The sequence below is a fragment of the Carex rostrata genome, chromosome 25, assembly GCF_964058835.1.
Source record: "Carex rostrata chromosome 25, lpCarRost1.2, whole genome shotgun sequence".
In the NCBI taxonomy this organism is placed as follows: Eukaryota; Viridiplantae; Streptophyta; class Magnoliopsida; order Poales; family Cyperaceae; genus Carex; species Carex rostrata.
This window is the reverse complement of record NC_135942.1, coordinates 321,963-347,244: the sequence shown is the minus strand read 5'-3', so window position 1 is coordinate 347,244 and position 25,282 is coordinate 321,963. Positions and strand designations below refer to the sequence as shown.

General features: G+C 34.4%; 1 protein-coding gene and 1 long non-coding RNA gene across 2 annotated transcripts; both read left to right on the top strand.

The window, feature by feature from the left end:
* Positions 1–4,556: 4,556 nt before the first annotated feature.
* On the top strand, positions 4,557–10,615 carry LOC144576214 (cyclin-B2-1-like). Its single transcript, XM_078326516.1, has 12 exons — positions 4,557–5,018; positions 5,164–5,240; positions 5,737–5,826; positions 6,159–6,380; positions 6,692–6,790; positions 6,887–6,954; positions 7,559–7,620; positions 7,790–7,943; positions 8,278–8,729; positions 9,118–9,209; positions 9,529–9,607; positions 10,138–10,615. Exons 3-6 carry the CDS (start codon positions 5,764–5,766, stop codon positions 6,944–6,946), a joined length of 444 nt encoding a protein of 147 aa, XP_078182642.1. The 5' UTR covers positions 4,557–5,018; positions 5,164–5,240; positions 5,737–5,763; the 3' UTR covers positions 6,947–6,954; positions 7,559–7,620; positions 7,790–7,943; positions 8,278–8,729; positions 9,118–9,209; positions 9,529–9,607; positions 10,138–10,615.
* An 8,584-nt stretch (positions 10,616–19,199) lies between these two features.
* LOC144543831 (uncharacterized) lies at positions 19,200–24,069 on the top strand. The gene is made up of 6 exons (XR_013508094.1): positions 19,200–19,240; positions 19,471–19,550; positions 20,085–20,162; positions 20,389–20,770; positions 23,468–23,795; positions 23,948–24,069. It is a non-coding gene; the product is annotated as an uncharacterized LOC144543831 (long non-coding RNA).
* Positions 24,070–25,282: the final 1,213 nt, after the last annotated feature.

The following is a 25,282-nucleotide window of genomic DNA, read 5'->3' as shown; positions in this document are numbered from 1 at the left end:
TTTTGTAATCATGAAAATTTGAATTTAAATTCCGATTATCACACAATATGTATTCTCCGCATTTTACGTTTCAAGATTTTCAGAGTAATATCTTTAGTTCTGCTTCTGTCAAGTCGTATTAACAAGTTATGTGCATTAAATGTAACCAGTGGCATCAACTTTTCTTCCTTATAAATAAAAATAATAATCATTACGCGTTAGTATCTAGTTTACATAATTGATTATTGGATATTTCTACATTGTATTTGTACCATTCAATTGTGCATAAAAAATAAATAAGAACAACACTTGTATTAACTATTAATTTATTTATTAACACTACTTGACATGTTGAAGAATATCCCCTCTCTTGACTGGAATATGCCAACATAAATAGTCAACATTTTTCCTCTATCGGTTTTTAAGCAATATTTGATTTTATTTTTTATTTTTCCCCCAATTTCATTGGATGAATAGTTTCAACGAATTTATACAGGCATAATTAAATTCTAAACATGTTTGTCCGACTCTTCTAATTTTGGTCTGTGGTCAAAATTTGAAACCTTTAAGGTTGAAGATGGTGAAAGCATTGAGGATATGTATAATAGACTTATGCATATCCAAAATGAATTTACCGAATTGGGAGAACCGCTTTCTAACAATAAAATTGTAGGAAAGATATTGAGGGTGATGCTTATGAGGGATAGATGGTCCGGATTGGTGAGTGCTCTAGAGGCAATCCAAGGCACGCACGACACATTCACACCGGATGACCTCTATGCTCATTTTAGGAGTTTTGAAGAAAAACTTCGACAATCCGGTGATTTGAAGCAAAGCTCAAAATCCAAAACTATAGTTTTTCCGGCACAAAACCGTAACTTTCTAAGCTCCTCAAACACCCGTCTCTCAAATGATCAATTTATTAACAAAATTGATCATAAAACATCCAAGGATGCTCTTCTCTTATCCAAGATGTTCCAAGGGATGCTTGATTTTGAAAGAAAATACAACAAGGAACGAGAAGAGAAAAACAAAAGGGTAATGTGTTTCGCTTGCCATAGAGAGGGGCATTCCATTCAAACATGCTTCAAGCTATTTCCACAATTAAAGAACACGGATGGTGAAACACAACAAGATCGAAAACCAAGACAAAAGTACGATGGGTACAAAAAGAAGAAAGCCAAGGCTATGCAAGCCTTGTTCTCGGATAGTGAGACGGATAAATCCGATACGGAATCGGAGAATGAAGAAGAGACCAACCTTGCATTGATGGCAAGCGTAGATGAAGCTTCCTCGGAGATTGACATGGACTCAATTATTGCAAGCAAGAACATCATCGATGAGACTACCATCAACTTTCTCATGGAGCTTGCTAAATCAAGAAATGCCAAGAAGAGGGATGATGGAGTCGAAACCCCAACAAACTTCACTAATGAGGTAAACTCAACACTTAGTCTTGATGGTTATGAGACCGAACTTGAATTTATAAATGAAGGTGGTGAAGAATATAGTGGTGAAATTGACATTGAAAATTGTATAATCACAAATGAGACCAATAATGACTTGAGTACCAATCGGTTAGAAACCAATGATACGAGCACTTTCACAAATAAAATCCTAATGCACGACGCTAATGAATCTAGGTTGCGATCTCTCATTGACGAGTCAAATAGAACCTTGGTTGAAAATGAAGGTATTATTCAAAAATTAATTGCTAAAAATGACATGTTAGAACTTGAAAATAAAAAGTTAAAAGCATCGCACCTAGGTGAAATAAGCATTTTAAAAGTTAAAGTTCAAACCTTAGAGACCGAAATTCGGGCATTAAGATCTCCTAGTGAATTTTCAAATGTCGCTAGTCTAGATTCCTACTATGTGAGCAAGTTGATACATGATCAATCATATTGTAAAAATGATAGAGTTGGTCTTGGATTTGAGAAGGGTAAATCAATCCTATGAACCTAAATTTATGTGCATCAATAAGTACCTTTGATCTTATTTGTAAAATTAATGTCAAGTTGTAGCCGAATCAATCAATCGAAAACAAGTATCATTATGAATTATGATACATGCAGCGAACCGGTTAACAAATAGTAACAATTAATTAATTAATATTTAGTAATGATACTTGGAATTTCACATATTAATTAGGTCCTACACTCCACATTAATTAATTCACCAAAGCATGCATGTATCAGCTCCTATCACTCATAATTTTGTTCACAATAATTAATTGTATTTCTTGGGATCCATCGTCAGGAAATAATTTAATTAATTATGTTCTTGATTCATCATGATTACATTTTTTTTTATCAGTAATTATTTAATTATAAAATAAATATTGTCAAATTCAATTAATCTTTTCCAAACTGTCGGTTTTACAAGTTCAATTATAATTTAAAAAAAAAATACAAAATATGACATAGAGGATGCATGCATATTATTTTCTTTATGTGCACGTGTAGAGTTTACTGCCCTTTGATTTTGTTTTAATTGATATCAAGAGCTTTCACCGATGTACTTGTGTGAATAATTTATCATGTTGTTTTTTAACTCATTGATTCCTATAATAATCTGAATGGGATGATTTATTTCTTTATATAATCTGAATAGATAAAATTAAGTCTAAGAAAAAAGACAATAGACTTTTTATTTCAAGGTGCAAGAAAACAACTTCAAATTCTCAAACTTTAACACAAATTAAAAATTCTCATAATTATATTTTTAAATTAATCAATTCTACACATGATGAATATTAATAGTTTCCCTGATAATTGGAAGAGACCCTGTTATTGAACAAATTTCTGGACAGGTGTAGTGATTCAACAAGCCATATTGGCCCAATACTTATCCTTTCTCCCACGTCAGTAATTAAAAATTGGAAGAATTGAATGACTTAATTCTCTGAATGGGGTCAGTTACTTTAAAGTGTTCTTCATTTCTTTTCTTTAGACTGCATAACTTTATTGAGATTAATTGCGTCAGTTCAATCACAAAATGAACTTCAAATTCATCACAGAATTAATCAAAATTAATTTTGTTATCATAGCTTTCTGTCAAAAAAGAAAATTGTTATCATGCGATATGCAACTATGATACCAAAAAAAAAAAAATACTAAAGACCATGTCGTAATGCTTGGGTCTTAATTTTAGTGATGCCTAGTAGGCCAGCTCTCAAGATGATAGGCTCAAACAGGGGAAGCTATCCATATTTCCCAATAAGCGTACTGTACTGCATGTGCCTAGTTAGCTAAATTTTGACTATATATAATAGGTATGAAAACCGAGTATTCAACTTCGAGGCATCACCAAAAGATCAAGTACAATGCAATTAACAATTTCTTTGCGCAGCTTTTCGTTTCATGTTTTATATTAATTGTCGCTGAGTCTTCCTTTAATTGAAGGGATTATATACCGGCGAGACACAGGTAGAGTCCCATCTCGGGTCACCATCTGGTCTCTTGTGCTTAATAATTTATATAAGTAAATATGCTATTTTCTCTAGTGATTTTTGGCAAACATAATAATTAAATGTTAGTTGCCAAAATATTTTTTCAAAAGTAAACAGTCAATAAATTTATAGAGCCAGAAAAAAATTATCAACATATATAATTAATGCTGATATACTTTTGTAATATAATAAAAGATTTCCTCTTCTAATATATTTAAAAATCTCAAAGATCTAACGGAATACAAATAATGAATATTGAGGAATATTTATTTATTTATTTTACATCTGACTTTAAAAAAGAAAATCATTTTAGAATGCAAGAGATAAAAACAAATTTCAAACAAAATAACATATTTATAACTTTAAAAATAACATTTAAGAAAAATAATATACAATAACATACGATCGAGAGAGCAGCATTTAAATGTCTATTTATTAGAAGTTTTATATAATGTCATCTTGATAAAAAAAAAGCGGTTCAAATATTATGAACCATATCTGGATTGAAATCCTGCAGTCCTCTTTAAAGGAAAATAAAATGCCTTTCTCATCCTGAAAAGAAAACAAATTAATTAAAGATTAATGGAGATTTGAACTGATAACTTGATGAAATGTGTCTAATGCCTTCCCCATCAGCTATATATGACAAAATATGTACTAAAATTTGATATGGAGAATTTTATTTTCTCACTTGCACATTCCGATAAATTCAAGCCATATTATTTATTATCTTACTGACTTTAAGACTTAGTTTTGAATTTTTTGTTTGTTTAGTTATGTCACCCGATAATATAAAAATATAGTTTTAAATACTACTGATTAAATTAAACAAAGAAATAGATTATCTTAGTGACTTTAGAGATTTAATTTGAATTCTTTTACTTGTTTTACATGTTTAATTATGTCGTAAGATTATGTAAAGATATAGTTTTAAATACTATTAATTAAATTATATCAAAAAAGAAATATTATTTTGGAATGGTAATAAATAAAAGATTTTCCGTATCTTTTGATCGCACCGCCACAGTAGTTTTACTTGTTTAAGAAGTAACAAAAGAAGTAACTTACCTTTTCTCAGCTCACTAAAGAATAAGAGTTCATTCTTGAAGTTCCTTCAGCTGGGAGAGAAAAAGACAAAGCGTGAGGAGAGAAAAGAGCAGAGAGAGAAGAGCTCGTGCGAGAGAGAGAGAGAGAGAGAGAGCGTTCGCGCGCGCGAGAGAGAAAGCGATCGCGCGAGAGAGAGCAGGCGTGCTAGAGAGATCGCGGGAGAGGAGGCGGAGGAGAAAGGGATGTCAGCCATGGCGAAGGAGAAGAGATCGGGGAGGAGAGAACGCCAGGAGCGGCAGACGGAGACGAAGCGGAGCCGGCCTTTCAGACCTCTAACGCGCACGAGATAGCCTATCTTTCGATTTGGTCATTATTTTCTTCAATTTCGTAATGTAGAAATCGTGTGTCTCAGGGTTTAAGACGCAGAAACAAGGATTTTCTGGGGCTAGGGAGCTTCAGATCTCTAGTTGGATCAGGATCTGGTGCTGTCAGAGCAGGCTACACTCCTAACGCAGAGCCATCTTTTGAATCAAACTAGCAGGTAGATTTCTTCCCTCAAATTGAGAAAAACTAACTTCATTTATTATATTATGCTAGAGGATCTAAGTGAATGTTGGAATTTTGATGAGATAATTTGGCAGTGAACCTCTGATTCTAGATATCATGTTTCGTTTTGCTAAGTGCAGTGTTAAACAGAGCTAAGAACCCGTTAAAGGTTGTCGACTACGTCGAAGAAATATACGGGACTTACAGAAACATTGAGGTACTTTTTTCTTCTTATAATGTGCAATCAAGCCTTATTTTACAATTTTGGGAATGTTGTCAAGTTAAGTTGCAAAACTGTGGTAAAATGAGGTCACAGTTCAGTCTGTACTCTGGTCTATTTGCTATTTGCCAAATATATGCAAATCAAGCACTTTTGTACTGTTTTGGAAATGTGTTTTTTGTCTGGTGTAGTACCTGTTAAGTAGTCGTGCACTGTTCAAAATTTTCTGGTTACCTATTATTTCATTGGGCTGTCAATCTATTTTATGTTGCAAAAAAATGGGTGAAATAATGCCAAATTGAGTCATAATTTTGATCTAATTTCCAAATATAATTTGGTGCCCAGATGTGCTAATCTGGCAATATTTATTCCAAGAAAACAAACTTTGAGGAAAAGTGGTGATCTCTCAGGAATAGGCCCTTTGATTATCAACGAAAAGTGTATTAATATTATTTATTTTAGAAGTAATTAATTAACTAATTTTACTTCACAGGAAACAAGTTGTGTGAACCCCGAGTACATGGCTAAGCAACCAGACATCAATGATTGGATGCGAGCTATTGTGATTGACTGGCTCATTGAGGTAATTTTGTCGGCATTTGTGAAACTAGTAATGTTTTCAAACCAAGGTTAAGTAAACATGTCAAAAGGATGCACCAACTATTTAAAGGTAAGAAAAATCACAAAGGTGCCCCTAATTTTTTAACGAAAGAAAAATGAATATAATGCCCCGACTTCTAAACATAACCAAAATCTTTCCACAATAGTTCATATGATCTTCATACATGAAAATTGTAACTAGTTAAAACTTGTGATAAAAAAAAGCTTGTTAGATTTTCAGGATTAAATTGTCGGAATTTAACTTATTGTTACTCATCTATATTAATTTTTTCTTTCTTTCTTTTCCATATTCAGGTGCATTACAAGTTTGAGCTCATGGATGAGACACTATATCTAACTGTGAACATTATTGACCGGTTCCTAGAACGGAAAAATGTTCAACGAAAGAAGTTGCAGCTGGTTGGAGTTACTGCAATGCTACTTGCATGCAAATATGAGGAGGTCTCTGTGCCCGTAGTTGAGGATCTGGTGCAAATCTCTGACCATGCCTACACACGTCAGGAAATCCTTAACATGGTAAGAAGGCATTATAGACTTGTTGTGTGCACTCGGCTGTTTATTTTATTTGGCAAAACCAGCTTAATCATTTGCCGAGAACACCTATTTTTAATGGATAGGTTAGAAGTAATTTTTGTTTTAGCTTCAAGAATTATTTTCTCCGTGAAAAAAATTGGGCAAAGGTCACTGCTTTTTATCTCTCTCTGGTAGCAGGGAAATTATGTTCATGTATGGGGTGCTTTTTGCAAATACTATAACTAGTTGGTATATTTTTTGTAACAAGAAGAATTTCTTTATAATATTGCAACATTTTTTTAACATTTGATCAGGAATGGCTGATTGTAAAGACTCTCCAATTCAACATGTCTGCACCGACTCCATATGTCTTCATGAAACGGTTTCTCCAAGCTGCTCAGTCTGATAAACAGGTTATTAAACTATTATACTCTACTTGTTTTTACAAAATATGATTGTTTTTAATTTTTACCCAACAATTTTATTTATTTTTTGTTTTGTGATCATAGATGGACCTGCTTTCATATTTTCTAATGGAGCTGTGCTTGGTGGATTACAACATGTTGTAATTCTTAAGGTAATGCTGGATTCTTGCACATATATTAAGTACCTTATTCTTAGGAGGTTAGAATGTGAACGATTTCTATCAGGATACATCATTAGTGTTTACTTTTGGATCATGTCTACTAAACATAAACAATTGATGAGGAACTTTGAATAGCGGAATCTAAACTATATATGTGATATTATTTTTGCATAAGCCTATTAAGAATTTTTATCAGCTCTTTAATACTCTGGAACTATTCTAGAATTCATGCCTTAGGTACATAGGAGATATGTAATGCCAGACCATATTTTAGACTATTTGTTAATTGGCTCTTAGATAATGTTTCTCCAGATCTTGATGGCGCTAATTGTCAGGTATGTTTATTATATGGACCATAGCATTGTAATAAACTGTACCTTATCTTACTGGAAGTATTACGTAGATATTACAATTTCTCGTATCTGTCAATGTAATTATGAAAATGTAGAGGTTTTTCTTGTATATAATGCCATCAACCTGAGATTTATTTGATTCAATTTAGATGTATGATCAATTAATATGAAGCCATGGCTTCTATGTAAAGTCTTCTTTGTTGGTGCTCCTGTTCTTTTATAACATGAGGTTGTTATTTCAGGTCTTGACTTGTTTTGCAAGTGCCTTCCTTGCGTTGCTGCCACTGATAGTGCCAAGCTTTAGGTTTATCTCTCTCTTTTCTTTCCATTCTATTGGTTCATTAGTTTGTTTATTCAAGCTTGCTGCTCTTATTTAGAATTTTCAAGTTTGTCTGATAGAAATTTTTTTTAATTTCTCTATAATTGGGAATTATTTTATTTATGATTTTATTTTCTCTTTGTCCTTTTTTCAGTTTTCCTTGGCTTGAATTGCTGTGCCACGAGAAAATCATGCCTAAAATTCTGACATGCAATTCTCCTAAAGGCTGGCCCCATTTCCAGCGCTTGCTTGTTTGTTTATTCAAGTTTGTGGAATCTTTCTTGAGAAAATCACAACTTCCTGAGCCGGTTTGTCTTTGTACCTCTTACATTATGTTTTCCATGCAAACAATTTTAGGGGTACATGATTTTGCATTCTTTTTATTTTTTATTTTTTTTGAACCTTTTGTTTGCATGAGGGTAATTATAGAAATAGAGACTTGCTTATCTTAATTTACAATTAAGATAAATTGAGCACATAGTTATAAGAAGAACCAAGTAGCTTGTTATTGCAGAGTCTGATCATTATTCTGGCAAATTTCCACTGTATTATTTAGTTTTTTACCATGTTAGTTGTAGTAATTGTGTTACTCATTTAGGTAGCAACTCTCTTCACTAACTCATGTGATCTCATTTCATGTAGGTTGTACTTTTGTATAAGGGCATTTTGGAAATGATACTCCCATACTTCTATTTAGTGCCATTTAGTTCTTCTCAACGGAGAAAGAGCGAGGTAGAGAGCGCAAGAGAGATCGGGGAAGACACTACAACAAAATGGGGTTATACTGGTGCTAGCCAACCGGCTCTGAGTAAAAACGCCAGCCTTTTCTCTCTGTGTTCGATCGAAGCAAACAAAACGCCGACCTTTCCTCTCCGTGCGCCAGACCAAATATTCCCTCCAAATTAATTGCGCCAAAGCCAAAGCCAAACCCCAAACCCTCCCTCCTCTTTGCCTCTCGACCAAAACCCTATCCCCCTACCTCTCCGCCTTCCCGCCTCTGGACCCAAACCCTATCTCCCTGTCTCTCCGCCTCTCCTCTCTTTGTCGTGTCGTCTCCTGGTACACTTATCACTAAATCAAGAGACTTGAGTAAGGTGTGTAATATTCATTTTTAAATTTATGAATTTTGAAATTTATGCTTCCTGCTAGCCCTTTTTGCGCATTGGAACAGCATTTTGTATAACCTGTTTCACCTTAATTAAATGTTTTCTCACATGATCAGATTCTTCAACCTTTTCTTCCTTGAGAAAAATGATTTGTAACTTAGGAAAATCAGATGCATATGTATAACTTGTCGGTCTTCTCTTTTTGGTTCTTGATGCACTTCTTCTTTCTTCAGATTTGTTTGAAATCAAAACATGACTTACTGGTACGTAATGTACACTGGTAGACTGGTATGCTTGTGTTGATTGGGTCTTTCTTATTTGTATAAGATTATGCCTTAACAATAACCATATTTTATCTGTGATTTTTTATGTGTAGGTGCTAGACATGGCATGGACCATTATTATGGAAGCGAGTTAATATCGAGCTATCTCTAAAGGTGGAAACCTAATATCAGGTCGACAGATCAGGTCAGCACTGCTTCTCGAGCCCAATTTGTTAAAGCCTCTTCGCCAAGACCCGCCTCATTGTGAACATACTACCAAAACCATATCATTTTTTCCCAAATATATTAATTAGTGCATCACTTGATTGATATCCCATGCATGTATTTCCTCAATGTGATCTTCAACACCCTTAACAAGAAGATCACAATTACTTCCTGTACCCATAGTACATGGTTATTTGGCTTTGCTTACTGTCCTTTCTTTTTTTTTGTAAAAAGTGTGGGGCCCAGTGTCGAGCTGTTGAACTTATAGTAAGCTGACATCTATCCTTCTTTTTCAGCAGTTTTGTGTCAGCAATTCATCTAACCGTGGGAGTAGTGTATTTCCTTGTCAGCTGGGGCATGGGTCTACTAGAGCGTGCAGTAAGTTAAATAGAAAACTTTGTTAACATTTTAATTTTCAGCAAGGCTATGGTACAATGCATAGCGCAGATTGGTCCGTACTACGGATCAATATTTTTGTTTTCGATGTCCAAGTAGTTAATCTGAACCGTTCAATGTGAAATAATATAAAAAATATACTTGCAGACTAATTGTCACTACTTTTGAAGGTCTAGAATCTTTAGATAAAGTGATTTTCGACCTTTTTAAAAAAATAGTAAAAAATTCTAAAAAAAAATGTAAAATTGATCTGCAATTACATTTTCATACGAAAATCTTATTGAACATTTTAGATCGATTGTTTAAACTTTGAAAATGAAGAAATTGATCCATAACACGAACCAATATGCACTATGCATATTACTGTAGCTGTGACTTTTATTCTGTCTCTTGTCTCTACGCCAACATTTTTTTGTTTTGTTTTGTGTTTCTTCAGCCTTCGAACCAGTTGCATTCTTTGGAAAGAAAAAAAATACTAATGAAATATAACAATACCTTGTTTGTTTTTGTAGCCCATCAACTCGGAACTGGTCAAGCTACTTATTCCAGTTGCAGTTTGCCATGGGGTCACGTCACTAGCAATATATCCTTCGCTGCTGTTGCTGTCTCATTCACGCACACTATCAAAGGTACCAATCATTTATTGTTGTTCTTTATTTTGTAATTGTGTTTCGACATTCTAACTTGTATTTAATTTGACACAGCTTTGGAACTGCCTTTAAATGTGTCCGCTTCTCAGTTCATCCTCAGCCAGCCATATCTCTCTCTCTCTCTCTCTCTCCTACTTATTTTGAACATATACATTCTTCTATTTTTGTCTGTATTGTGACCTTGTATTGCAGTGTCACCTGGTCTGGATGGTAGTAGTACTAAGAACAAAATCTTATTCTTCTAAATACGGCCTATATCATGAATTCTCTGCGGTGCGATTTGCCAACTGTCCTTTAATAATCTAACGAGTAAAAGAAAGACAAAAACTGGTTTATTATGGATCGTGACTTGTTTCGTATTACAGAAACTCAGTTGCATGTTTTTGGCTATATGGATATTCTGGTATTAGTGGTTTTAGTCCATGTATATATTTGTAACTCTTAGTGGGGCGTATTGAGGGGTTCTATGTGTCAATCCAACGTGTCAATTTATATAATTCAGATTCAATTCTAGAGTAATTTGTAGTGTAAAATCATTGTTCCATGAAACAAGTAAATGTTTAAATCGAATGGACCATTTTGTTTCAGAAGAACATGTCAATGAGCAATTCATTCATGATTGTTGGATTTGTTTAGTATATCATATTTGTTTGAGAATTTGCATGGTAATTCTAACTTATCAGGTGTACATTATACTTTTTTGAGTTTTTTGCAAGTTTTTTGCATTGCTGCAAATTTTTGTTCAAGATACCTCTTAAATCTGTAATTTTTGTGCCATAATACCTTCAAATTTTGTTTTTCTGTTCTGAATTGATTCCTTATTTTTTATACATGGTCATTGATTATTCCTAAGTTGAACTTATTTCCTATATTCGCAGAGCATACTTACAAGCCTAGTTCTGAAATGAAATGTGACAATGCTGGATATAGTTAGCACAAGAATGCTTGGTCAATTTGGCTTCCTAGCTAAGGTACGTGCAAGCTGTTAATTGACTTCAAAAATCTAACTAAATATTTTTTCTAGTTTAATTTCATTTCTTTCCATTTATTTTTTCTGGAGTAGGTATTTTCTATATTTGAAGACTTGGGTATATCAGTTGACTGTGTGGCTACAAGTGAAGTTAGTGTCTCTCTCACACTTGATCCATCTAAGCTTTAGAGTAGAGAACTAATTCTGTTTTTTGAAATTGCTTGGTAGTGGCTACCAAGTTTACAATAAATGAGAACTAATTCAACAGGTCAGCTTTTTTTTACTGTCGAGTGTAGTTTAGTTTGTTTAAAAGTGAGTCTATGGTACTATGCATAGCACATATTGGTCCGTACTATGGATTAATATTCCATTTCAAAGTCTAAATAGTCGATCTGAACCGCCCAACATGATCACCACATTATAAATATTCCATAAAATTGATCACTTATGTTCTCTTCCTTAGGATATTGTGCGCATTTTCTTAGAAAAATGCTTTCCCAGTTATTTAATACACAAACTAATGAAAGAAAACATATATTGGTTTTAAGAGCTGCTTTGATAACACATACTTCCAGTTGCTGGTACAGGTTATTGCATCTTAGTATTACAAAGTTTTTCAAAAGAATAAATGATACATACTTGTAAGATCTTTGTTACATAGTTTGAATCATAGATTTGGAGATTTCATAGAATTATTGAATATATTCAAGCATCACATTCAAAATCCTAACCTCTCAACAATTGCAGCCTAGAATTCCATTTCAGCCCCTTACAAATGTTGCTCTTCCACCTATTTCGGATGAGCTGTTCAAACTTGAAAAATTGAGAAATTGTTTTGTAGCACAGTTCGGTCCATATATGCATATTACCAGAACTTCTCGAAAATTAGCGTTTAAAAAAGAGATTAAAATTAAACAAATCCATCATATCAAATTCAAGTACACTTTAGTTCTATACGACAAATTTCATTAAATCTCATTAAATTTCATTAAATTTTCATGTTTGTTGTTGTTCAGAGGTTGATTTAACTTTCATCCCACGAAGACATGCTACATGTGTAATTGACAATATCTTCAGAAGAATAGAAGCTCTCCTAGACTGGTAAATTATCAATAAAACAATATGAAGTTAATTAATTCCAAATTTAGTTATATATTGAAGTAGGTCAAGAACCACTACACCGTTTTGTCTACTATTCATTGCATTGTTCTCCGTTCTGCTGATGATGAAAGCTCTACACCACTACACCGTGAATGACATAAGCACTGTGTTATATCATATCACCTAAGTGTTATTGTCATTTAATTTGCTAATCATTTTGTAATGAACTAATGTTTACATAACTAATGTAGTTACCTACTATTGGCAGTTCATGTAAAATATATGATATGCTTGTCACAATTTTTGTTTTGTTTGATAACTTATATTTCCATGTAAAATATGTCACATGTTTTTTGCAATTTTTGTTTTGTATGATAACTCTTGCTTACATTTTCCAATATTAATGACTACTTTAAAAATTGCTAGCACTTGTAGTAATTTATTTGTGAAATTAGCTCCTTACCATATAAGTTTGTGGTGTAATAAACCTTTACAAATATTTATTTGCTCTCTAATAAAGCTTTATATATACTATTATACAAGCAAGAGCTCCTTTAATCTTCATATATGCTCCTTTCTTACAAACCACTAGAACTACCTTTGGATAGGATACCGTCCGTTACATACAAATTCAAGAAATATTTACCTGTCTAGCATAATTTGTAACATATACCTTTGCATACGGTATCGTTTGCTACATAGAAAATCACTTTATCTAAAGATTTTAGACCATTCAATAGTAGTGTTCTACCTATATAAAACATATAAAACTTAGTCTGCAAGTACATATAAATGTGGAGATCGTGTTGAACGGTTCAGATTGACTGTTTGGTCAGATCTCACAACATCTACTCTTGGTCGTTACTTGTTTGAGCTGATAGGTCCAAGTTATAGTTTTTATTAGGTGGTTAGATCTCACAACTTTCACTCTTTGTTAGTACCGATAATTGAGATGTACTTTTAGTTTTGTAGATTAAGCTTTTCTTGGAGTGAGATGCTTTTTTGGAAAGGCACGCATGCGACAATCATGGCTTCCTTGCGATTTCATTTGTAAGATAAGTTTTCTTCACATTATTTTATTTTGTTATTTTGTTGCATGACTTGTTTCTTCTTCTTGTATCTGTTTCGTGTACATATTCGGTAGAAGTCAGCGAAAACTGACTTGGCCGTTACTTGTTTGATCTGATAGGTCCAAGTTATAGTTTTTATTAGGTGGTTAGATCTCACAACCTTCAGTCTTGGTTAGTACCGATAATTGAGATATACTTTTAGTTTTGTAGATAGAGCTTTTCTTGGAGTGGGATGCTTTCTTGGAAAGGCACGCATGCGACAACCATGGCTTCCTTGCGATTTCGTTTGTAAGATAAGTTTTCTTCATATTATGTCCTTTTGTTTTTTTGTTGCACGGCTTGTTTCTTCTCCTTTTGATTGTTTCGTGTACATAATCGGTAGAAGTCAGCCAAAGCTGACTTGGTCGTTACTTGTTTGAGCTGATAGGTCCAAGTTATAGTTTTTATTAGGTGGTTAGATCTCACAACCTTCACTCTTGGTTAGTACTGATAATTGAGATGTACTTTTAGTTTTGTAGATGGAGTTTTTCTTGGAGTGGGATACTTTCTTGGAAAGGCACGCATGCGACAACCATGGCTTCCTTGCGATTTCGTTTGTAAGATAAGTTTTCTTCACATTATTTTATTTTGTTATTTTGTTGCATGACTTGTTTCTTCTCCTTGTATCTGTTTCGTGTACATATTCGGTAGAAGTCAGCCAAAGCTGACTTGACCGTTACTTCTTTGAGCTGATAGGTCCAAGTTATAGTTTTTATTAGGTGGTTAGATGTCACAACCTTCACTCTTGGTTAGTACCGATAATTGAGATAGACTTCTAGTTTTGTAGATTAAGCTTTTGTTGGTGTGTGATGCTTTCTTGGAAAGGCACGCATGCGACTACCATGGCTTCCTTGCGATTTCGTTTTTAAGATAAGTTTTCTTCACATTATTTTATTTTGTTATTTTTTTGCACGGCTTGTTTCTTCTACTTGTATCTGTTTCGTGTACGTCTTCGGTAGAAGTCAGCGAAAACTGACTTCGCCGTTATTTGTTTGAGCTGATAGGTCCAAGTTATAGTTTTTATTAGGTGGTTAGATCTCACAACCTTCAGTCTTGGTTAGTACCGATAATTGAGATGTACTTTTAGTTTTGTAGATGAAGCTTTTCTTGGAGTGAAATGCTTTCTTGGAAAGGCACGCATGCGACAACCATGGCATCCTTGCGATTTCGTTTGTAAGATAAGTTTTCTTCACATTATTTTATTTTGTTATTTTGTTGCATGACTTGTTTCTTCTACTTGTATCTGTTTCGTGTACATATTCGGTAGAAGTCAGCCAAAGCTGACTTGGCCATTACTTGTTTGAGCTGATAGGTCCAAGTTATAGTTTTTATTAGGTGGTTAGATCTCACAACCTTCACTCTTGGTTAGTACCGATAATTGAGATAGACTTCTAGTTTTGTAGATTAAGCTTTTGTTGGTGTGGGATGCATTCTTGGAAAGGCACGCATGCGACAACCATGGCTTCCTTGCGATTTCGTTTGTAAGATAAGTTTTCTTCAAATTATTTTATTTTGTTGTTTTGTTGCATGACTTATTTCTTCTCCTTGTATCTCTTTCGTGTACATATTCGGTAGAAGTCAGCCAAAGCTGACTTGGCCGTTACTTTTCGAGCTGATAGGTCCAAGTTATAGTTTTTATTAGGTGGTTAGATTTCACAACCTTCACTCTTGGTTAGTACCGATAATTGAGATAGACTTCTAGTTTTGTAGATGGAGCTTTTCTTGGAGTGAGATGCATTATTGGAAAGGTACGCATGCGACAACCATGGCTTCCTTGCGATTTCGTTTGTAAGATAAGTTTTCTTTAGATTATTTTATTTTTTTGTTTTGTTGCATGACTTATTTCTTCTCCTTTTATCTCTTTCGTGTACATATTCGGTAGAAGTCAGCCAAAGCTGACTTGGCCGTTACTTGTTTAAGCTGATAGGTCCAAGTTATAGTTTTTATTAGGTGGTTAGATCTCACAATCTTCACTCTTGGTTAGTACCGATAATTGAGATGTACTTTTAGTTTTGTAGATGAAGCTTTTCTTGGAGTGGGATGCTTTCTTGGAAAGGCACGCATGCGACAACCATGGCTTCCTTGCGATTTCGTTTGGAAGATAAGTTTTCTTCACATTATTTTATTTTGTTGTTTTGTTGCACGGCTTGTTTCTTCTCCTTGTATCTGTTTCGTGTACATAATCGGTAGAAGTCAGCCAAAGCTGACTTGGCCGTTACTTGTTTGAGCTGATAGGTCCAAGTTATAGTTTTTATTAGGTGGTTAGATGTCACAACCTTCAGTCTTGGTTAGTACCGATAATTGAGATTTACTTTTACTTTTGTAGATGAAACTTTTCTTGGAGTGGGATGCATTCTTGGAAAGGCACGCATGCGACAACCATGGCTTCCTTGCGATTTCGTTTGGAAGATAAGTTTTCTTCACATTATTTTATTTTGTTGTTTTGTTGCACGGCTTGTTTCTTCTCCTTGTGATTGTTTCGTGTACATATTCGGTAGAAGTCAGCCAAAGCTGACTTGGCCGTTACTTGTTTGAGCTGATAGGTCCAAGTTATAGTTTTTATTAGGTGGTTAGATCTCACAACCTTCAGTCTTGGTTAGTACCGATAAATGAGATGTACTTTTAGTTTTGTAGATGGAGCTTTTCTTGGAGTGGGATGCTTTCTTGGAAAGGCACGCATGCGACAACCATGGTTTCCTTGCGATTTCGTTTGTAAGATAAGTTTTCTTCACATTATTTTATTTTGTTGTTTTGTTGCACGGCTTGTTTCTTCTCCTTGGATCTGTTTCGTGTAAATATTCGGTAGAAGTCAGTCAAAGCTGACTTGGCCGTTACTTGTTTGAGCTGATAGGTGCAAGTTATAGTTTTTATTAGGTGGTTAGATCTCACAACCTTCACTCTTGGTTAGTACCGATAATTAAGATAGACTTTTAGTTTTGTAGATGGAGCTTTTCTTGGAGTGGGATGCTTTCTTGGAAAGGCACGCATGCGACAACCATGGTTTTCCTTGCGATTTCGTTTGTAAGATAAGTTTTCTTCACATTATTTTATTTTGTTGTTTTGTTGCACGACTTGTTTCTTCTCCTTGTATCTGTTTCGTGTACATATTCGGTAGAAGTCAGTCAAAGCTGACTTGGCCGTTACTTTTTTGAGCTGATAGGTCCAAGTTATAGTTTTTATTACGTGGTTAGATCTCATAACCTTCACTCTTTGTTAGTACCGATAATTGAGATGTACTTTTAGTTTTGTAGTTTGAGCTTTTCTTGGAGTGGGATGCTTTCTTGGAAAGGCACGCATGCGACAACAATGGCTTCTTTGCGATTTCGTTTGTAAGATAAGTTTTCTTCATATTATGTCCTTTTGTTTTTTTGTTGCACGGCTTGTTTCTTCACCTTGTGACTGTTTCGTGTACATAATCCGTAGAAGTCAGCCAAAGATGACTTGGTCGTTACTTGTTTGAGCTGATAGGTCCAAGTTATAGTTTTTATTAGGTGGTTATATCTCACAACCTTCACTCTTGGTTAGTACCGATAATTGAGATGTACTTTTAGTTTTGTAGATAGAGCTTTTCTTGGAGTGGGATGCTTTCTTGGAAAGGCACGCATGCGACAACCATGGTTTCCTTGCGATTTCGGTTGTAAGATAAATTTTCTTCATATTATTTTATTTTGTTGTTTTGTTGCACGGCTTGTTTCTTCTCCTTATATCTGTTTCGTGTACATATTCAGTAGAAGTCAGTCAAAGCTGACTTGGCCGTTACTTGTTTGAGCTGATAGGTCCAAGTTATAGTTTTTATTAGGTGGTTAGATCTCACAAACTTCAGTCTTGGTTAGTACCGATAATTGAGATAGACTTCTAGTTTTGTAGATGAAGCTTTTCTTAGAGTGTGATTCTTTTTTGGAAAGACACGCATGCGACAACAATGGCTTCCTTGCGATTTCGTTTGTAAGATAAGTTTTCTTCACATTATTTGATTTTGTTGTTTTGTTGCACGGCTTGTTTCTTCTCCTTGTATCTGTTTCGTGTACATATTCGGTAGAATTCAGCTAAAGCTGACTTTGCCGTTTCTTGTTTGAGCTGATAAGTCAAGTTATAGTTTTTATGAGGTGGTTAGATCTCACAACTTTCAGTCTTGGTTAGTACCGATAATTGAGATGTACTTTTAGTTTTGTAGATGAAGTTTTTCTTGGAGTGTGATGCTTTCTTGGAAAGGCACGCATGCGACAACCATGGCTTCCTTGCGATTTCGCTTGTAAGATAAGTTTCTTTCACAATATATCATTTTTTTGTTGTTGCACGGCTTGTTTCTTCTCCTTGTATCTCTTTCGCGTACATATTCGGTAGAAGTCAGCCAAAGCTGACTTGGCCGTTATTTGTTTGAGCTGATAGGTCCAAGTTATAGTTTTTATTAGGTGGTTAGATGTCACAACCTTCACTCTTGGTTAGTACCGATAATTGAGATGTACTTTTAGTTTTGTAGATGAAGTTTTTCTTGAAGTGGGATGCTTTCTTGGAAATGCACGCATGCGACAACCATGGCTTCCTTGCGGTTTCGTTTGTAAGATAAGTTTTCTTCACATTATATCCTTTTGTTTTTTTGTTGCACGGCTTGTTTCTTCTCCTTGTGACTGTTTCGTGTACATAACTGGTAGAAGTCATGCAAAGCTGTCTTGGCCGTTAATTGTTTGAGCTGATAGGTCTATGTTATAATTTCTTTTTAGTTGGTCAGATCTCACAACCTTCACACTTGGTTAGTACTGATAATTGAGTTATACTTTTATTTTTGTAGATGGAGCTTTTTTTGAAGTAGGCTGCTTTCTTGGAATGGCACGCATGCGACAACCATTACTTCCTTGCGGTTTCGCTTGTAAGATAAGTTTCATTCAGATTATATCATTTCTTTTTTTGTTGCACGGCGTATTTCTTCTCCTTGTGGCTGTTTCGTGTGCATAACTGGTAGAAGTCAGCCAAAGCTGACTTGGCCGTTACTTGTTTGAGCTGATAGGTCTATGTTATAGTTTTTTTTTAGGTGGTCAGATCTCACAACCTTCACTATTGGTTAGTACCGATAATTGAGTTTTATGTTTGTTTATGTAGATGGAGTTTTTCTTGAAGTAAGATGCTTTCTTGGAATGACACGCATGCGACAACTATCGCTTCCTTGTGGTTTTGCTTGTAAGATAAGTATCATTCACATTATATCATTTCTGTTTTGGCTGAGCTTATTTCTTCTCCTTGTGGCTGTTTCGTGTACATTACTGGTAGAATCAACCAAACTGTCTTGGCCGTTACTTGTTTGAGCTAATAAGTTTATGTTATAGTTTCTTTTTTGGTGGTCAGATCTGACAACCATCACTCTTGGTTGGTACCTATAATTGAGTTGTATTTTTGTTTATGTAGATGGAGCTTTTCTTGAAGTGGGCTTCTTTCTTTGAACGGCACGCATGCGACAACCATGGATTCCTTGCGGTTTCGCTTGTAAGATAAGTTTCATTCACATTATATCCTTTCTTTTTTTGTTGCACGGATTATTTTTTCTACTTGTGGCTGTTTCGTGTACATAACCGATATAAGTCAACCAAAGCTGACTTGGCCGTTGGTTGTTTGAGCTGATAGGTCTATGTTATAGTTTTATTTTAGGTGGTCAGATCTCACAACTTTCACTCCTGGTTAGTACCGATAATTGAGTTGTACTTTTGTTTTTGTAGATGGAGCTTTTTTGATGTGGGCTGCTTTCTTGGAACGGCACGCATGCGACAACCATTGCTTCTTTGCGGTTTCGCTTGTAAGATAAGTTTCGTTCACATTATATCCTTTCTTTTTTTGTTGCACGGATTATTTGTTCTCCTTGTGACTGTTTCGTGTACATAAACGGTAGAAGTCATCCAAAGCTGACTTGGCCATTAATTGTTTGAGCTGATAGGTCTATGTTATAGTTTTTTTTAAGGTGGTCAGATCTCACAACCTTCTCTCTAGGTTAGTATCGATAATTGAGTTGTACTTTTGTTTTTGTAGATGAAGCTTTTTTTGAAGTGGGCTGCTTTCTTGGAAAACGGCACGCATGCAACAACCATTACTTCCTTGCGGTTTCGCTTGTAAGATAAGTTTCCGTCACATTATGTCCTTTCTTCTTTTGTTGCATGTCTTATGTCTTCTCCTTGTGGCTGTTTCGTGTACATAACTGGTAGAAGTCAGCCAAAGCTGACATGGCCGTTAGTTGTTTGAGATGATAGGTCTATGTTATAGTTTCTTTTTAGGTGGTCAGATCTCACACCTTCACTCTTGGTTAGTACCGATAATTGAGTTATACTTTTGTTTATGTGGATGATGTTTTTCTTGAAGTGGGCTGCTTTCTTAGAACGGCACGCATTTGACAACCATGGCTTCCTTGTGGTTTTGCTTGTTAGATAAGTTTCGTTCACATTATATTCTTTTTTTTTGTTGTACGGATTATTTCTTCTACTTGTGACTGTTTCGTGTACATAACCGGTAGAAGTCATCCAAAGTTGACTTGGCCGTTAATTGTTTGAGCTGATAGGTCTATGATATAGTTTTTTTTAGATGGTCAGATCTCACAACATTCACTCTTGGTTAATACCGATAATTGAGTTGTATTTTTGTTTATGTAGATGAACTTTTTCTTGAAGTGGGCTGCTTTCTTGGAACGGCACGCATGCGACAACCATTGCTTCCTTGCGGTTTCGCTTGTAAGATAAGTTTCATTCACATTATATCATTTGTTTTTTGGCACGGCTTATTTTTTCTCCTTGTTGCTGTTTCATGTACATAACTGGTAGAAGTCAGCCAAAGTTGACTTGGCCGTTAGTTGTTTGAGATGATAAGTCTATGTTATAGTTTTTTTTAGGTGGTCAGATCTCACAACCTTCACTCCTAGTTAGTACCAATAATTGAGTTGTACTTTTGTTTATGTAGATGAAGTTTTTCTTGAAGTTGGCTGCTTTTTTGGAACGGCACGCATGCAACAACCACCGCTTCCTTGCAGTTTCGCTTATAAGATAAGTTTCATTCACATTATATCCTTTCTTTTTTGTTGCAAGGCTTATTTCTTCTCCTTGTGGGTGTTTCGTGTACATAACCGGTAGAAGTCAGCCAAAGCTGACTTGGCTGTTAGTTGTTTGAGCTGATAGGTCTATGTTATAGTTTTTTAGGTGGTCAGATCTCACAACCTTCACTCTTAGTTAGTATCGATAATTGAGTTGTACTTTTGTTTTTGTAGATGGAGCTTTTCTTGAAGTGGACTGTTTTCTTAGAAAGGCAGGCATGCGACAACCATGGCTTCCTTGCGGTTTCGCTTGTAAGATAAGTTTCTTTGACATTATATCATTTCTTTTTTTGTTGCACGGCTTATTTCTTCCCCTTGTGGCTGTTTAATGTACCTGACCGGTAGAAGTCAGCCAAAGCTGACTTGGCTGTTAAATGTTGGAGCTGATAGGTCTTTCTTATAGTTTTTTTTAAGTGGTCAGATCTGACAACCTTCCCCTTGTGACCGTTTGAAATTTTTTTACTATTTATTAAGTATTTAACAAAATCGCTATATTCAGACCGTTGAATTTTTCTACCCATCTTAATAAATAGTAGAAAAATGTAAAATTTGATTTGCAAGCACATTTTAAGATATCCATCAAGTTGAATGGTTTGGGACCGTTTGGACTTTAAAAAATTTGAAAATGCACGATGTTATCCGATGTCACTAAAAAAGGGTGTCATCCGATCCCTCCTCTATATGTATATATATAGTCAATATATATGGTTTGATTATAGAATTAGTATATATGGTGGAATTTTTTAAATATATATATATAGAGGAGGGTTAAAATGCACCCTTCCTTTTGTGCTCCTAACGTGCACCATCACCTCATATCTTCATTTTTAAAGTTCAAATAGTCGATTCGAACCTTCCAACGTGTTCTTCATATTAAAATGTGCTTGGAGACCAAATTTTACTTTTTTTGGAAATTTTTTACTATTTTTTCAGAATTTTTGATTAAGCTAAACAATAATAAAAAATTCAGCAAAGTGATGATTTTAAAAAATTCTTAAAAAATAGTAAAAAAATTAAAAAAAATGTAAAATTTGGTCTCCAAGCACATTTTAATATGGAGAACACGTTGGAAGGTTCGAATCAACTATTTGAACTTTGAAAGTGAAGATATGAGAGGAGGGTGCACGTTAGGAGCACAAAAGGGAGGTGCATTTTAACCCTCCTCATATATATATATATATATATATATATATATATATATATATATATATATATATATATATAGGAATATGCTAGCATGCTATGCATAGCATAGGACCCCTCCATGCAACGGCTTGGATTTTGAGTTTTCATAATTCTAATGGTTGATCCGAACCGTTCATCTTGTTCTCCATATTAATATGTGTTTGGAGACCAAATTTTACATTTTTTGAAATTTTTTTACTATTTCTTTAGATTTATTGAAAATCGCTGTTTTCAACAAATCTGGACCATAAAAAAACAGCGATTTTCAATAAATCTAAAGAAATAATAAAAAAATTCCTAAAAATGTAAAATTTGGTCTCCAAACACATATTAATATGGAGAACAAGATAAACGGTTCGGATCGACCATTAGGATTTTGAAAACTCAAAATCCGAGCCGTTGCATGGAGGGGTTCTATGCTATGCATAGCATGCTAGCATATTCCTATATATATATATATATATATGAGTTAGGCTGGGGTGCTATGGATAGCATAGAGGCCTCTATGCTACGGCTCAATATTCGAGTTTTCAAAATCCAAACGGTCGATCCGAACCGTTCATCTTATTCTCCATATTAATATCTGCTTGGAGACCAAATTTGACATTTTTATGAATTTTTTTACTATTTATTAAGCATTTTACAAAATTGTTGATCCAACGGTGGCTGCACAAAACAGTAAAACCGTTGGATTAGCGATTTTCAAAGTGGCTTAATAAATAGTAAAAAAATTCAGAAAATTATAAAATTTGGTCTCCAAGCAGATATTAATATGGAGAATAAGATGAACGGTTCGGATCGACCGTTTGGATTTTGAAAACTCGAATATTGAGCCGTAGCATAGAGCCCACTATGCTATCCATAGCACCCCAGCCTAACTCTATATATATATATATATATATATATAGAGTACGGCTAACGCGCTTCCTCTAGCATATGGGCCGAAATACTTCCGGTGGAAATTTGAAATTTCAAAATCCAAAAAGTCGATCTGAACCGTTCATCTTCTTCTCCATATTAATATCTGCTTGGAGACCAAATTTTACATTTTTCTGAAATTTTTTACTATTTATTAAGCCACTTTGAAAATCGCTGATCCAACGGTGGCTTAACAAAACAGTAAAACCATTGGATCAGCGATTTTCAAAGTGGCTTAATAAATAGTAAAAAATTTCAGAAAAATGTAAAATTTGGTCTCTAAGCAAATATTAATATGGAGAAGGAGATGAACGGTTCAGATCGACTTTTTAGATTTTGAAATTTCAAATTTCCACCGGAAGCATTTCGGCCCATATGCTAGAGGAAGCGCGTTAGCCGTACTCTATATATATATATATATATATATATATATATATATATAATATGCGTATCGTATCCAAAATTTTTAAAAATTACCATATCACCGTATTTGTATCGTATCTGGTACGATACCCGTACCCATATCCCTGCAGCATAGCTAAGATGTACCAGTGCCACTAGTACCACTAGTACCGATAACTGTACTGGTACCAGTAGCAGTACTAGTACGACTGATTGATTTGATATCATAAATATTTCTTTAAGTTAATTATTTGTTATCTGATCATAAATATTTCTTAAAGTATAATTTAAATTCTGTTATTAGGCTTATTACAAATTACTTGCCCAAATTCTAATGCAGGATCAATCCATTATAAGTATTTCTTTGTAACTAGGTTTAAACTTCATGATCAATTTCTGGAAAGAAAAATTTATTCTAAATAGCAATTCAAAAAATATATGCAGAGTTTGATATCCCGAATAGCCCCGAGCTGATACTGAAGGATGTACAAACCAATTTAGCCAAGGATTTCGCTATGGAGTTCCTAGCTGTCACTAAAAACACTGACCTCAAAACTCTGACACGGGCAATAATTGTCTTTCGGACCCCATGGGACATTGCTCTGGGCCAGGCCCACAGTGGTAACATCACTGTTGCTAGTGATGCGATGCACCCGATGACACCTGAAATAAGCCTTGGAGCAAGCTCTGCTCTCGTAGATGTTGTGTTCCTTGCACGCTATTTAATTCAAGATTGTGGTGTCCAACATTGGCCGGAGAAAGCATTGCAGAAGTATTTTTTTTCTTTTACTCAATAAACTTGCATAGTGCAATTTTCACTGAACAATTGAAAAATTCAATAAAATTTACATACATATACATTTTGATGAGCATAGGTATATATGGTTTGAGAATTTCTAATTGGAAGGTATGAATATAAGAAAGGTATGTGGAGCAGAGAAGGTGGAGGGTGGCATGGATAGCATCATGTGCATGGTACTCCGGTAGAGTGCAACATAGTGGCGGTATCGACAAGGAGTGGTGGTCAGGTGCAGCTAGGTGGTTCCTGGACCTACAAGTTCATTTTTTCAAGGATAGTAGATTGCCTCTATTTTGATTGTGGGAATATCTGCTTTCAAGGGTAAAATTAGAAAATTGAGATGAATGATTATCTCACAGTAGTTATTTGTTTGGTGTCAAATCCAATTGGAACTATATTTTTCACTGTATATTGAGACTTTGGAATTGGGTTGGCTGGTTTTAATTATGAATTGAGACTTTGGAATTGAAAATAACCATGAATTGAGACTTTGGAATTGAAAATCTAAGTGATGAAATCTCTGGAGTATCTTGACCATGCATCTGTTGAACCCTAAAAATATTGAGAATTTATCAAAGGGATTTATCATGGCAATTATTTGGAAATTTGATTAAATAAGTACCCTAAAACCCTAATTTTTTGAAAAGTCATAAGATTGGGCAATGATTTTCTTAAAATAAAATTATACATAAAATATATTTTCTATGAATTTTATTAGTCCTGGATACAATTGTGGGTGTAATATTGGACTACACTTAGCAAAACCAAGTTAGAAACAGCTCAGGGTGCAACTTGGGTTCGTAAATCACACATATAAACAGTGGGGCCCACGTGTCAGTGTAAGAAACTAAAATTTCACTGGGCTTTCATATAAGGGGATCTGAATGAACTCAGTTTGAAGGATCTAAACTATACATGGACCCACTGTCATGATTGTGGTCTACATAGACCGAGGTTAACCGATAATCAACCCATTTGAATTTATTTGAATCTCAGCGAATTGATCCCTTCGATTTGTTCACATATTAATATACATCAATTATATTGCTCCAATTACACATAAAAAAAAAAACTATGTAATTTTTATGTCTTTTTTATAAGAAGAAAATATATGAAACAATTATTCATAAATTATGCTCATCAATGAATTTTAACAAGTTCTTGATCCTTAATTATCAAAACTACATTAGAAAAAACATATGGCATAATTTATTGCATGTTTGCATACTAAACATGATCATATATAATGGCCACATCTACTAATTTAATTTTGATATTTAAGTTCTAGAGATTATATGTTACCGATGAACTTCTAAAAAATGAGACGATAGTTGTTTCATATGTAATATTAGTTCAACAAAAATATATAATTTTAATTATAGATGTTTAGTTTATTATTCTTTCGTGTCTCCCTTTTCATTTAGCAAAACAGTAAAATCAGCAACCACCGTTAGATCAGT

Excerpts from the sequence above, each read along its gene's own strand:
- LOC144576214 (XM_078326516.1), top strand. The coding sequence starts at position 5,764 with ATGGCTAAGCAACCAGACATCAATGATTGGATGCGAGCTATTGTGATT. Across the intron at positions 5,827-6,158 it reads TGATTGACTGGCTCATTGAG|GTGCATTACAAGTTTGAGCT; the intron begins GTAATTTTGTCG and ends TTCCATATTCAG. Across the intron at positions 6,791-6,886 it reads CTGCTCAGTCTGATAAACAG|ATGGACCTGCTTTCATATTT; the intron begins GTTATTAAACTA and ends TTGTGATCATAG.